General features: G+C 38.4%; 1 protein-coding gene across 3 annotated transcripts in view; it reads left to right on the top strand.

Moving 5' to 3' along the window:
* The window catches only part of Mme (membrane metalloendopeptidase), a 78,257-nt gene that overhangs the window by 36,531 nt on the left and 25,788 nt on the right, over positions 1–15,938 (top strand). For all 3 annotated transcript variants that reach the window (XM_052730789.1, XM_052730791.1, XM_052730792.1), the window contains exons 9-16: positions 3,519–3,653; positions 5,435–5,536; positions 6,971–7,107; positions 7,217–7,310; positions 8,601–8,729; positions 9,494–9,592; positions 10,571–10,651; positions 11,796–11,899. In XM_052730789.1, the coding sequence (XP_052586749.1) occupies positions 3,519–3,653; positions 5,435–5,536; positions 6,971–7,107; positions 7,217–7,310; positions 8,601–8,729; positions 9,494–9,592; positions 10,571–10,651; positions 11,796–11,899 (881 nt within the window). The remainder of the gene's footprint in view (positions 1–3,518; positions 3,654–5,434; positions 5,537–6,970; positions 7,108–7,216; positions 7,311–8,600; positions 8,730–9,493; positions 9,593–10,570; positions 10,652–11,795; positions 11,900–15,938) is intronic.

Genomic DNA, 15,938 nt, shown 5'->3' on the forward strand with positions numbered 1-15,938 from the left:
AGCATTTTCTATGTATGAGATCATGCCATTGGCAAATGGTCCATTTCACTGTTTCCTTTCCTGTATATAGATATCATTTATTTCTTGTGCTTACCTTAATTGTTCTGGCTGGGACTTTTAGTACAATCTTGAACAGACATTCTTGTCTTGTTTCTGGTCTTGGAGGGAAAGTGTTCGACTTTTCACCACTAAGTCTTACGTTAGCTGTGGACTTGTCATTGTGGCCTTTATTGTGCTGAAGTATGTTCCGCTTATGCATTTAAAAGCTTTCTTAAAAATTATGTTGAATTTTTCCATCATTTGAGATGACCATGTGGTTGTGTACTTCATTTTGTTAATAATAGTGTGTCACATCTATTGGTTATTATTGAATGATACTTATATACTTTTTCCACTTAATAAATCTGAAAAGAGAATTTTTAGAGATTGAAAGCAGTTTGTGAAAACTCTGGTTTCCCGCATAAACAATAAACCTTTGAAAAGCTTGTCTAAAGCTCCAGGTCCTTTTTGGTAACCTACCAACAGCCTCAGTTCCCTCTCTGGGCCAAGTTAGATCCTCTTGGGTCCTGTGTTCTTCAAGTCCTGTTGTCCGGTTGTTTTCAGGTTCAGCTTTGTCTCATCCCTGGTCCCCAGGAATAGGTATGCAATTCTCCATACACAATCCCTCTATGGAGAACAAGTCTCTGCAACAGCAGTTGCACACTCTTTAATAGGAAGTTTCTGAGCCCTTTAGATGGAAAGCATCTTTCATGCTTGGTGTCCTTGGGACACGTTGTGGAGTCTACCAATAAACTTCCCGAGTAACACTTGCACATTACCGAGCATTAATGGCTGGCTACCTAGAGCATAGTTCTGTGACTTCTCAGTTACTTCCTGGTCTACATTTTGTAGATTTTCTTCTGAGGAAGGAAAAGTCAAAAAACTGACAAGAGCTGAGTGTCACAAACAAAATCTCCGGTTATGAAACTTCTGATCTTTATAGGTCACCACCACCAGGGTGCCCAGACATCAGTCAATCTGACTGGAGCGCTTGCTTCTCTTTCCTGGATCTTGATGTCCTTTACTAACAGTGATATGGCTGTGTTTCTCTTTAACAATTCTAATAAATATCAGCTTTTTTTCCTGGGCTCGGGGAGCTAGTTTATAAACACCATCGTCTGTTATTGTAAAATGGAAATCACTCTAATCAGAGCAATAATCTATGATGTTAGGATTAGTAAATATTAGTTTTGCTAATGTGTAGTTTTAAACGAAATTGCTTCTATATGGATTTTATGGTGCCTTTTAAAAGCAAGTGTTCCTTTAAAACTACTTTTGTCATTGTTAAGATTTATAATCTTTTTTTAACGAAGGTCTACTAGATGTTTTCAGGTTCTTCTCCGCTGAAATGATCCTTGATTTACTGTCTATTCAAAGACACAACTGTTAAAAGATGAGAATTCATTCTTATCCTTGCCCTGAAAACTAAATCTCTAAATCACAAGAAAGAAAAACTAATTTTCACTTTCAAAAATATCTCAGTTTCTCCAAATCTGTACACTTGCTATCACTTGGCTTGTTACATGTTTAAAAATAAGAAAAAGTTACAGCCTTCAGTTAGAATCTTGCAGCAGTGAGATTGAGTTCTGACAATTACTACAGGAATTTGAAAAGAAAAGATGCTAAAATATGTGTTTTAGTGAGAAGTGGTTAACAGGCTGGACCTCATTCATCAACACTGCATTCTATGCAAGTGTGCCCAGAGCTAGCAATATGAGCAGGCCTTGAGGGTTGTCTTATGAGGTCATCCACCAAGATTCTACAGCCATCAGGTACACTTGGAAAGAATAAGAACTAGATTGCAAAATCAACAAAGTACACAGAAGAATTCTTGTTCTTTTCTCTCCACATTAACAAAAATGTATCTCATATAACAGAGAAATCTCAAAAGATTGATATTAGAAAATTCAAATTATCATCTCCTTCATAGCCAGTAGTAATTCCCTGCTGAAAGCAGATGGATTTATGTGCTTTGAAATATAGTTAATTCAAAACACTACATTCTTCTACTTTGGCCTAAGTGGTCTCATGAGGTTTGAACCCAGACATACTTGTTTATTTCAAAGCGAAACAAGAAGTCTGATTAGTTTTAATAGGAAAAGAGTGAAGTTGGGAATAACTCATATGAAATTATCTTTTATTCCTACTACCTTAGTGACTGGGTTTTTAAATACAAATTCACAGTCAAAAAATAATAATAATAATACTTTCGCCTATTGAAATGCATGGATGGAAGCACTGCCGAGGTACTTGTAACATCACAGTGTATCCCTCAACAGAGAAAGCCCCTCTCTCCAGGGAACTGTCTATTTAGTTTTTAATGAGGGTCACAAGTAGCAGTACATTAAGTTTTTGAGATTCATTGTAGTTACACATTTTGTATAAGGCTCTTGCTTAATAACACACTTTCACTTTACTCTTTGTTTTATGTTTGATGATGAGCACTTGTAAATACACATGTACCTCTGTGTTCAAATTGAATATAAGGGTAACCTTTGCGCTTGTAAATCATTAGTAAGGATGTAGGACTGTCCTGAAACTGAAAGCGCTACACTCTTTTAGCATACATCATATAGACCCTTCATTTGTATTTACCTGGATACCGAGGCTTAGAAGCATCCAAGGCTCTGCTTCTCCCCAAGTTGTGAGGCAGATTTCCCCTGATGACAGTCACCAGATTTACTAGAGTAAAGCTCCCGACAGAAACTTGAATTTGGGTAAATTTTAAATGATCACACTTCCTTTTAATTGCTGATGCGTGACAATATCTAATAAGTAGCGGGGTGTTAAAACTTAGCAAAAGTAGGATTGTCTTCTAGAGTCTTAATGTCAGTGAACTCAAGTTTACAGCTTCTGCTTATAAATTAAAATGTATCTGAAGATAAAATATAAAGAAATGGAGTGTGTGGAAGAAAGATGGCATCTAAATCTGTGGTCTCTTATAGTGAAACTTCACAGTAACAGGAGAATTATGAGAAAAATGAAAACCTTTGGCTGTTCGTTGGAGGAACTCCTGAGAGCAGTCTCAAAAATATTAGCTTGGCCCAAGATGTGAAGTTGTCCTGGTCATACTATATGAATTTGTAACTGCCTCTTCATGAATAGTTAAAAAAAATACTTTCATATATATATGAAAAGTCAACCTTAGGAAAATGGCTTAGTAAATGAAAAGAAGTAATTGTGTAATTACTTAACAAGTGCTTTACAACTGTGTTTTTAGAAAGGCCAAGTAAATGTATTGCAAATAAGATAATCTCCATAGACAAATGACCATAAATTAAACCATTCAAAATGATATTTTATTGCCATGCCTCAGCTCTAATTAAAGGAGTCTGTACAAGTCATTTCTTTTAGCACTTAGAAAGTATTTCCATTTCACTGTGCTTTTTTTGCTATCAAAAATTAGTATTTTAAAAACCTTTATGTACCATGATGAATATCAGAAGGTTCCCCAACAACTTATTACTTATTTCTTGCAGGCTTGCACGGCATATGTGGATTTTATGATTGCTGTGGCCAGACTGATTCGTCAGGAAGAAAGATTGCCGATTGACGAAAACCAGCTTTCTTTGGAAATGAATAAAGTTATGGATTTGGAAAAAGAAATTGCCAATGTAAAACACATTGTTTTTCTGGGATACTGAATAATGTGAACCATGTTTTGTTTCATTCTCTCTTCTCTATGCTATTTTAAAGATAAAACTGTAGCTCTTTAAGTCAGTGATTAGAAATGCATAGGCCAGTAATGGATCATTGTCTTCAGGACAACCTTTGAAACTATAGAATTTCCTGAAATCCAAAAGACACACTAAATTTGACAAATAGCAAACAAGCTGTGCTTCACCACCTGCCTATATAATAAGGAGTTGCATCAAAATCTTATACTCAGATTGTGAGATGCCCTCAGGACCCAGGAAGACTCATGCAAAACCATGGTAGTTTTTCTAAACAATTTTACTTTATGTTATTTTGAAATACAAAGTGTCTTCAGAGATCATCTCTTTCCTTCTGCTAAGAACTTGGTTAGAGAGCAATGTGGTGCCACTGATTTCAGCCTCTGAGATTGCTGAGTTCAGGGAAGACAGACCTTAGCAACAGAGCCAAGGGGATCTCTGTATTTCCTCTGCTTCCAGGCAAGCTCTTGGAGAGTGGGCTGGCACTCGGTTCTCTCAGTCTTCAGAGGGGCCATGCAGGCATGAGCAAGTGAACTCTGGCCCTAGGCAATATGCTGATTACTGACTGAACCTGGCCTCCTTTCCTTAACAGTGCAAGCAAAACTCTGTTCTCTTACGTCTCCATCTGCTCACCACTTCCTCTGGCCTCATCAGGATCTTGAAACCCAAAGATAAGGGAGAGTGATTTTAGACTTGCTAGGGCTACATGAAACCAAGCTCTCCCCCTCCCGCCCCCAACCAGAGCCAGACTGCTTGGTGGAGGACAGTTTGATGGGGTTACTTGGGGTTCTCAGAGGGAAACTGCATTGCTAGAGAGCAGTTTCTTGTCCTGGGATTTTTTCACTCCCATGTTCTCGGGCCGTGTTTCCTTGGCCAGACTTGGCTCCACAGTCGTCACTCCATTGCCTCCGATATCCTTGCCACTGTATTAGGTAGGCTTCCCCCTGCCTTAGGCTCTGAAGTTGACATAGAATCACAGGCATCTCTGTGTCACTCATGTGTGTCTAACAGTGTCCACATTGCCTCATATGAAGGAGATATTCAGTACTGGTTTTCTTCATCAAAGAGTAGATAAGTTACCCAAAGGGGACATTGTCACATAGTTCTCATGTGACACCTTCATTTTTGTGTCTTCCCACTATTTATCCCAAGCACTAACCTGCTATCATAACTTTATCTTTAGACTCAGTGAACAAAATTAACCTGGATTAAATGTCGATCATTAACTAGTCAGAAGGCAGGGTGATCAGGAAAGTGGAAAGAGCGGCCGTTCTTGACCAGCTTGCCACCTGCCTGCCATGGACTAAGAATATACTGTGCCAAATGCTATAAATTGCTGTGAAAACTTTTGTATGTCCCTACCCTGTGGCTTAAGTTTAACTAGAATACTGAATTATTATAAAGTGAGGGTAGAAGCCAGTATTTGAGAGATAAATTGGAGATGACTATATCAAAAGAAAAAGTTATAATATGAAACAGTGGCAGACATAATTGACTATTAGCCACAAATATTAATTCGGTAGCTTGAGCAGCTACCAAAATGTAAAAAGATTCTTGAAGAATTTTAAGCTAGATGCTCTGGGTAAATACTGTTAATTATTACTGAATGTATATAAAATGACAAATTTGGAACCAAAATCAAATTATCTTAGACCTACCCTATACTTTATTTTCCAACCTATATATTTTTCTAAAAGAACTATCACATGTTAAATCCATAGGCAACAACTAAACCCGAAGACCGAAATGACCCCATGCTGCTTTATAACAAAATGACAGTAGCTGAGCTCCAAAACAACTTTTCTCTAGAGGTCGATGGGAAGGTAAGTAGGAAGGTTGCAAGTTTTATGTGCCCCTTTCCGGGACCATTTTCTGAGATCATAGCATTGTATTTTATTTACTGAAGTGAATTAACTTCAATGAATTTCAATGACTTTCACTGTCTGACTTCCTACAAAGTCCTGGGGCAGGGAGACTTTGAAACTGCTATTTCTGTATTTAAGTAGAATAGGGTTCAATGGCAAAATTCCTTTTAGGGTACGTGTGCAAGATTTTAGATGCTATAGCAGAAAAGGGTTTGGAGAAGATATGACTCTTTTTGAGAGACCACTACATTGTCATTAGACGTGGGATGTCAAGCAAGAAGACATGAAATTTCTCTTTAGTTCTTAATACAGCATGATCTACACATAAGAACTTCCCATGTTCTCATCCAGGCCATCTATGAAGGAATTTAGGACACAAATTACAAACAGAATCGGTTAGTAAGGAAATCTGTCTCAGTATCTACTAATAAACAGGACTTGCTTGTTTCTGTTTAGCCTGTCTCTTACACTCTCCTCTGGTTTTGTTTTTTTCTTGTGTAGTAATTGGGCCACATGGCTGGGACATGAAGCCACATTTATGTTAAAAACTCTCACAGTCAGCATTCTCTTTATACTAATTCTGTAATACCGATTCTGGCTACTTTCTTAGTAAGCTAGTCATTTCTTACATTCACTTCTTGATATAATGAATTAAGTAAATGTGTTTTGAAAGACTGGTCCAAAGCACCAAAGGAAACCAAGTATTTTAGCACAGCACTTCCTACACAGTAAGGGACCTTGGTGTACATAGATAAGATCTAAGATCATGAGGATCTTAGACACTCAGTTCCCATGTAAGGAATAATAGAAAAGATTCTGTCCTTTGGACAAGTTTAAAACCTGCACGCCTATCTATAGAACTAAGATGAATAGCTCAATGTGTGTTCCTTTGTCTGGCTCCATAGCATCTCTGCGGTAATAATGTTCTGTTTGAAGCTGACTCTGCTCAAGTGTAGTGCTGTGTTTAAATGAATTGTTTATTAACATCTACTGTTAAAAGACAGTTGTATGTGCTTGCATTCCCATAAACTAAGGAAGCTTTATTTTTAAAACTGTATTTTTTCTTTTTTAAAAAAATACCTCTTAGAGAAAAGATGACAACAAGCCTCTTTTCTAATTGTGTGCTCAGTATGCATAACGGATTTGTTTTTGCTCTTAAATGGCTGGTTTAATTCTGCTATCTAAATAATCATATTGGAGAACTAATATTTATTCAAAAGCTGATTGAAACAATTGGCCAAAAAAAAATATCTCAAACACCAACTGGCTATTCTATTAAACATTTTATGATGCAGCTGACACCCTTTAGTGTGTGACTTTCTAACCATAATTCTTGGAACCAAGAAGAGAAAGCCATAATTACTGAATGTTTTATGCCTGCTTTTTCCCCAGCCATTCAGCTGGTCAAATTTCACAAATGAAATCATGTCAACTGTGAATATTAATATTCAAAATGAGGAAGAAGTGGTTGTTTATGCTCCAGAATATTTAACCAAACTTAAGCCTATTCTTACCAAATATTCTCCCAGGTAGGTATGTCAGAGTGCCCATAAACTCAAAGTTTACATTTCATATCAGTCTTTAGAAGCTTTGCAGCCTCATCTTTTCTGTTGCTGGGTGGTGGGTTTTTTTATACAGAGATCTTCAAAATTTAATGTCCTGGAGGTTCATAATGGATCTTGTAAGCAGCCTCAGCCGAAACTACAAGGAGTCCAGAAATGCTTTCCGTAAGGTGAAGACAAAATCTCTCTTTTCTTAAGACTTAAAGCGTAAAGAGATACATGGTTATAAATGCTTGCCATGTACACTGCTAGAATGTGCTGGTCATTCCCAAGAACCAAAATGCCCAGATTTGCTTGTTTTGCACATGTGTAAGAAGTCATTGCTCTGGGCTTTTCCATCCTGTGCGGGTCTGCTATGGTATCATGAGCTCATAGCCCTACAGGGAGTCACCTGTAGTTGTACAAAAGAATACTGCATTGATTTGTTTTTGCCAATGTGGTAAAATCCATCTCAGAGGTACCCTTCTCAATTGATTTGATTTTCAGGAGCTCATAGCAGCACCCTGGACGTATATAAAGACAGATTTCTTTGTGATAACATTCTGTAGGGAGTAACACCAACTTGAAGCTAGAGCCGCAAAGCTTTTTCTTAGGCTGCAGATACATTAGCTAAACAATCATTCAAGCCTAGTATTAAGAGAGCGGACAGTAGGAGCCGAGAAAGGAAAACTAATATACCAGTTCTTGTTCTGGCAACGGAGTAACTGCTTGAAAGTTCCAGTTTCTCCACTAAAAAATGAATTGATAAACTTTAACACAGGGCTGAGATGTGACTGAACTGCAAGAATGCTTGAGTATCACTTTCTAAAAATCCAATAAATAAAACAGCAAGCATGGTAGCTCACGCCTGTAATCGCAGCCTGTGAGAGGTGGAGCGGATCAGAAGGCCAGCATCATTCATGGTGAATTTGAGGCTAGTCTGGGCTACATGAGACTTTATGTTAAATAAATAAATAAGTAAAGACAGCAAAAAAAAATGTTATTTCAGTAAATTGCCAACCCCCTTATTGGTACTAAAATTTATATACACACAGTTTTCCTATAGTACCTGAACTTCAGTTAAAACATTAGAAGGAGAAATGTGTTTTCTTGTGTTTAAGATTTCCTTCCTGTTCCTTTATTGAACATTTCTTCACGTTTATGTTTGTATAGTGGGCACACTGTTGTATTTTTTCTCCCAAAGCTTTCCTGAAGGTTATTAACTTGTAATAGCTAAAAGTTCTGCTGGGACATGCCTCTGAAGAGATACCTTGTTTGCACAAGCCCATTTTTTTTTAAAGTAAACAATCGAGTCAGATTACATTTTATCATAGCTGAGGGACCTCTACTCTGTGAAAAGAAGCAGTGAGGACCGCAGGAACTCAAGCCAGACATAAAGACTAGCTTTGCAAACTGCATGCTCTTATTGTTCACCATCCCTGGTTCCTAGTCAGACGCCATTTTCCTTTTCTCTTTTATAGGCCCTTTATGGAACTACATCAGAAACAGCAACATGGAGACGGTGTGCTAACTATGTCAATGGGAATATGGAGAATGCTGTGGGGAGGCTTTATGTGGAAGCAGCATTTGCTGGAGAGAGCAAACATGTGGTAATGTTTTAACGCAGTGCGTCAGCATCTAAGTAGCATCCATTCGTTTGATTAGCAGTTGCAATTGTTCGAATCTTTGCCCAATTTTTATTAATTAGGCATGATACTATGTATCATAGAATACCACTGTTCTCAACAGATTTTGCCTCATAACCCTCAATATATGGTTATGTCTCTGCCTTCACATTGTTTAATTGGAAGTGCTTATCTGCTTCCTGGAAGCAGTGACTTTAGTGTTCACAGCCATGTCTTATAAAGACTTTATATATAAGACTTTAGTCTTATACAGTCTCCTATTGCCTGACTGACCATTTCCTTAAAAAGTACAGTTTATTTGAAGTATGAGAACCGTATCCTATCTTCTAATTGCTACTGAAATTAAGACAATGGGACTTAGTGGCGTAGTAAAACAATTTTTTGAAATGCTACTTCTTGCTTAATTGAAGCACTGGTGACGGTGACAGCTAAGGTTCTATTCCTCTAAATGGATAGCAAGAACCAGGGCATTCTGAAGGTGATTTTAGCTTCGGGTCTATGGGAAGACCTATTAACCGGAGAAATTTAACAATAGCAGTATTGCTTTAGCATAATAATCCCATAGGCTCTTTTGCATCCACTTGTTTGGGGTCACAATTCATCTGTAAATTTACGGGTGTTAGCATACTATTGCGACCTTAAAGGCATCATGTAGCAATGAAGAATGAACTCATGGACTGTATTTCTATATTAGACTATTAATAAGCTAATATTCTTTTTGCTTTGAGGTTGAAGATTTGATTGCACAAATCCGGGAAGTTTTTATTCAGACTTTAGATGAGCTCACCTGGATGGATGCAGAAACAAAAAAGAAAGCTGAAGAGAAGGTAAGGACCAGCCAGGGCCATCAAAGAAAATCTGTTTACAGGAAAAGATGAAGTTGAAAAATATTTAGGAAAAAATAATCCAAATTCCCATAAAAGCTACATATAGGTCTAGGGCTGGGGGAATAGCTCAGTTGGTAAATGTTTGCCTTGTAAACCTGAGGAACTGAGTTCAATTCCTAAAACCCATGTTAAAAAACAATAGTAAGTGTGGTGGCTCACGTCTGGAGTTCCAGTGCTGGGAACTGGGTGTATCCCTGAAGCTCACTAGCCAGCCAACCTACTCAGTGAGTTCCAGGACAATCTCAGAGTGGGGTGGGGGAGCAGTAAACAGAAATAAGTAATGGGATACTTACCATAAACACACTTAAATGATAACGGAAAGCTAGTAATAAACAGTGGACAAATATGAGATGGCTAACAAAGAAACCCACTTCCCACTCATGCTGGTAATGCCATTCATTCCCCTTGAGAAGAGCTGCCCTGACTTTGCGGAAGAAGGGGAACATAAAGACTGAAGGCACCAATATTCAGGAGTGCATTAGCACAAAGCCTGTGGAGCCCTTATCTGTTTTCTCAGCTGAACCAACGAAGTGGAAAGATAATTATATCCTGCAAGATTGGGAGCACTAAATGTTACTCCTTCAATAAAATTGAAAAGTCTGGAGAGAAAAAAAAATTTCATAAAAATACATTACATGTGGAGCAATGGCTTTTGTCAGTTTCTATGGGAAAGCTGCAGCCTGGAAAGACGGACAGGGCATTAGGCACTAAATTTCATGTCTGTTTTTACTTTTTTTTTTTTTAACTAAAGCAAAGAGCCACTGCAAAGAACACCGGTTGAGTGTTGTTAGGTATTCCTTTTGTAAATGGCACATCAGGCTTATTTAATTGCTGGTTGTGGACATCTGGTGTTTGTATTTGAAGGTTGTGGTTATGGAGATGATTGTACCTCCACATTCAATGTTGTAATTTTCACAGGCCTTAGCAATTAAAGAAAGGATTGGCTATCCTGATGACATCATTTCCAATGATAACAAACTGAATAATGAGTACCTTGAGGTAAGTCTCAGCAGTGATATGTGGGGCTGGTGGCAATATCACTGTAGCTCAGGAATGCCAAACACTGTGTAAAATAGCCTAAAACCGTAGATCCTACTATCGATATCTAAAACACTAATACCCAAATTATGTTTAATTTAAACTTTCTTGTCATTGTGCAAGACTGTGTTTGATTTCTATATGTTACAATAGTGGTGAGAAAAGCCTTGCAGCCTTTAGAGTAGTGTTTCTCAACCTGTGGGTTGTGACCCCTTTGGCAAATCTCTGTCTCCAAAAATATTTGCATTACAATTCATAACAGTAGCAAGATTATAGTTATGAAGTAGCAATGAAGAAACTTTACGGTTTTAGGGGGAGTCACCACAACATGAGAAACTGTATTAAAGGGTCATAGCATTATAAAGGTTGAGAGCCATTGCTTTAGAGCATCAGGGATAGACATCTAAGTAATGAGTAATGGGCTGCTCACAGGTCCTTACAATTGCTTACATGGGCTACAAAAGTCAAAAAGCCTTCTACTTTCTAATCATTATGCCTGTGTGTTTTACACAGTATGCGTCCTCTATTAAAAACCAAATAACTGAGAACCATTTTTTTTAACTCTCCTTGGTAGTGTAACTGTTAAAAGAGGTGACTCTGACACTCTGCACCTGTGATCAGACTTGGCTGAAATGCTCGTTATTGTCCTGTGACCACCACCATGACATGACACCCTGGTCACAACAGATGACATGCACCAGGTCTGAGATGACAGTGATGGCTGATCCACCAAGTACTAGTGGGGTGTGGAGGTTTACACACCAAAATGCTCACTCCTTGTTTTCCATTTACAGAAGAAATTAGTTATCTTGGGTTTTGTTGTTTTGTTTGTTTATTTTTGCTACAAGAGTGGATTACCTGAGATCAGAGCTAGACTCAAAGCTAACTACCTGGGCCCTAAATTCCAGTTCTATTAATCTTTTAAACCTTAGCAAATGACCAGAAACATCTCCACCTCACATTCTTCAACTTTCAAATGCTGACCTCAGCTGTTAGGTTACAAGATTATCAGAAAGATCAGATGAGTATAATATAATTTGTTTTCTAGCAATACTGTGATGATGCTGGCATTAATATTTCTCCCCAAATCTTTTACCTAATGCAGTTGAACTACAAGGAAGATGAATACTTTGAGAACATAATTCAAAATTTGAAATTCAGCCAAAGCAAGCAGCTGAAGAAGCTCCGAGAAAAGGTGGACAAAGATGAGTGCGTATATCTATTTTCTAATTGTCCATTCTGGAGCAGTGACGACTATTACTTTTGACCTTTGTTTTTCCACTCAATGGGTAATACCCTGAGATTGACCAGCGTATGTGCTGAGTGCTCAAACCCACGGAGTTTCTTAGACTGATCTTCCAAGACTTTTAGCCCTGTAGACCTGGAGCCATTCTGGGCACCCAACACCAAGCTTAGTTACAATTAAAATTAGTGAGCACATGCGTTTACTTCTTGAAGTCTATTATCCTTATTACATCTGAGTATTTGAATCTGGCCCAGATTCATTTGCTGAGCTCCACACTTAATATCTAGCTGATTAGCAAGCATTTCTATATGAATATATCATTAACCACACAAGCCCAACATTTTCCATTTAAGCAAAAATTAATCTTGTTCCTTATATCTGTCTATTTTTTTTTTAAAGCTTCCATCTTATTCCCACCCAGATCAAAACCAGGGCCTTGTCTTGATCACTCTGGACTTATCTATTTCCTCTAAAGTGCTCTATCCCGGGGGGGAAAAAAAAGACTGCATTCACCTGCTGCTAATTAAATATTATATGGGAATGTACAAACGGCTCCATTTACCCATCTCCACTTTGCTTTCTTACCACATTTTTCTCTGTGGTTTTCATTTTTTTTTTTTAACTTTTATTACCAATTATCTCATGTTTTCACCTCATCCTCACACTGCTATCCCCCAGGGTCTCGATGATACAGCTTGAGTCATGTTCTTTCTGGACAAATCCTTTCTTATGATTCCTGTTGCTTAGCTCAAGAAATATGAACCCTTGAAAAGGTCCAAAGTTCCCATAGCTCTCCAGAATTCCTTAATAGTCACCCAAATTCTGACCTCGGTCCAACACTCCAGGGGTGTGCCATGCTTCCAAACCACCCCTCTGCCCTCCTCCCCTCATTGCTTCTGAACTTGCAGCATCCTGTTTTGTTTGGCTTATCTTTTGAGACAGGGATTCTCTATGGAATCCTGGAGTTGTGTAAACCAGGCTGGCCTCAAACTTACGGAGATCTTCCTGCCTCTGCCTCCCAAGTGCTGGGATTAAAGGCGTGTGCCACCACACCCAGCTTGTAGCAGCCTTTCTTTTCTTGTTTGTCTGACAGGAACCTCTGCATGGCTTGTCTTAAGTGTTGTCTCTTTATTCATTGTACCTCGGCAACTTTTTCTTCACCCGTACAAAACTGACAAAGCCCCAGTACAGTTTGATGCTGCTTAAGAAACTAATTTGTGTAGAAAGGAAACCACTTCCGTACTTAGGTCAAAAACATCGATTAACAGAATGTGGGCCCTTCATACATGGCAATAGAGTGTGCAAATGGAATAGCCAATTCGTTGATAAAGTTAATTCAGCAGATAAGATAAAAATGCCTCCATCTCCACATTTTACCCCCACAGCTGGTGAAGCCATACATCACTGTGGCTATTTTCTGTTGAACAATTTTTAAAACTTAATCTCAAGGAGTGTATATGTGATATGTCCAAGTTAATCATTTGGCTAACCCTTGTGAACAGCTCACACCTGCAAAGAACAGGAATTTTAATAATTCTAAAACTTCATATGGTTTCTGGATGTCTATGCATAATTTTTTTTTTTGCTCTGAATGTGATGTCTCCTGAGGGTTTGGTGCAATTGCAAAGGAATTTCAAACATGTCCAGTTCAGAGCAAAGTATCACTGACCTGGGAGTGTGAGTGTGGCAAGATGTGTACTTAGTAACATGTCTAAAATCATTTACTTCTACTAACATGATTATTCACTGAGAGGTAACAGCCCAAAAATAAACCTCAAGGCCTGTGTGTTCATGCACAACAAAACTGTAAGGCTTCCTTATGAGGTGAAAGGTTGGGGTTTTTGTTTTGTTTGTTTTGTTTTTGACCAATCAGTAAATCATTCTCTGAGAATAACAGCTAGAAGTTAGATTAATGAGTAGATCAGAGTAGTGACTAAAAAAAAAAAAACAGTAATCACTGACTCATGGGATGTCTTCCTTACTTCATGTCTGCTGGATTTTTCTGATTGGGCTAATCAGATGAGGGCAGACTGAAATCAGTAGAAACCTAGAGACCACAATATAGGATCCAAATGTCCCATATTTCCATTTAGCTGGAGAGGACAATTCAGAAGAACTCTGGTACCCTCACTCTGTGTAATCTCTTGAGAGGACCGTGCTCAGATGGGGTGTTGCTCTAGTTGCCACAGCTCTCTATGGCTGCAGAAAGGCAATGCCCTTCATCCTCCCAGGTCACAGGGCAAGCTGGGTCAGTGCTTGGTGAAGCACTGTGGAGCAGCCATTAATAGGCCTAAGTATTTGGTGAGTGCCTATCATGTTCCCAACAGTGTGCTAAGTCCTAGTGGTTCAAGCTAAAAATAAAACATGAACTGTCACTACCTGTGAAGCTACCTTCTAATCAGCTGGACAGACAGTTCATTTATGTAAAGTCAGGGAAGTACAAAGGGTTACAAGGAATAGAAGAGGTTTGGGTTATTTCCTAGAAGTTCTCAGGATTACCTAACATCAGGAAAGTGCATTCTCCCAATTCAGTATCAGGAGGGTCTTGATCCTCTGACAAATTCAATCACCAACTACCCTAGTTACAGTCACTACTCAAATGCAAAGTTCGGAGAAGGTCTTTAGTTCTCCTGCATTTTTGTTTAGGCCTTGAAGGGCTATGTCTGGGATAAGAAAAAAGTGTGAGCTGTAGAGCTGGAGTGAGGTGATAGGGGTGCTTCGAGGTTGTGGGAACTGGGCAGGCCTAAATTAGTATTGTTCTACTTACTTATTAGCTCTGTAAACTTAGCCTTGGAGCTTTGGTTTTTGTTGTGGTGGTGGTGGTGGTGGTGGGTGTTTTGCTGTTGTTGTTGTGTTTTTGTTTTTGTTTTTTCTTTCTTTTTTCTAAATTTGGTTCATAACATCTGCTTTTGCCATGAAAAGAGAGGGATAAGGTAGGAGAGAAAGCAAAAAGGTCCTCTTTATATTGGCAATAAAATAACATTAATTGCTGTGCTGAAATTTGTATGTCATGTGGATCAGCAGTTTGGTGATGGAGTTTGATAGGAAGGCAAGCAGGCCATCTTCCCCTTTCAGTTAAATATATTTTCCCGTTCCATCACTTAGTGTATACATGCATTAGGACTGAGTTTAGTAACCATGCAGTGACTCAGTTTCCATACATACAGATTGGAGGTTCCATCAATACTGTGAGGACGATCTGGAAGATCAATAAGAGCGTGTGGGAAGAATTGGAGAAAAAAAAATAAGTGTAAAAGACTGTAATGATCTGAGATTTCAAGATAATTCTCCTTTCATGCAGGAATACTTGAAGAAGGCACACACAAAAATCTATTTATTGTACTGCTGATTTCAAAGGAGTTGCTTTCAGCACAGATGCTGAGAATTGAACACTTCCAAGGAGAAGGGCATTAATGGTCTTGTTCTTTATTTTAAGCCTTAAATTCCGTGACTAAAAAGAGGCTTATTCTAAGTGTTTTTGAAGTCCACTGGATTCACTTTATCTTTAAGGCTGTTGAATTTGGTTGTTCATGTCTGCTTTTCTTACCTGCCATAAAGTCTATGTCCCTTCTTTTCTTCACAACCTAGTTTCCTCAGGGTAAAAAGAGGTTGATGGCAAACATCTGGCTCCTCTCACAAGTGTATTTCAGGTATACGTCCTGTTTGAGAATGACAAGTTGATGATTCAAAACAAATTAGCTTACCTGACAACATTTCAGAAATTAAAATTATAATAATTATATAAAAGTAAAGTTCTCAGCTACTTCCTCCATTCCCACTCTACCTTCCCACCACACAGCCCATGCTGACACACACATAGACCACTGGAGGCAGGAAGAGAACAAGAGAAGTCAGTGTTCTGCTTCTTCTCTCAGGTCTAATACTGCACATGAGAGACTGCTAGCGTCTGGTCTGCACACTTGGAAGGTATCTCCAGGGAGCATACAGTAGCCATTATTTTCGAGCAATATCACTTCCATTTGTTTCTGATTTTACTTTTCT

The sequence above is a fragment of the Peromyscus californicus genome, unplaced genomic scaffold (genome assembly GCF_007827085.1).
Source record: "Peromyscus californicus insignis strain IS unplaced genomic scaffold, ASM782708v3 Scaffold_9__1_contigs__length_137607984, whole genome shotgun sequence".
Taxonomy (NCBI): domain Eukaryota; kingdom Metazoa; phylum Chordata; class Mammalia; order Rodentia; family Cricetidae; genus Peromyscus; species Peromyscus californicus.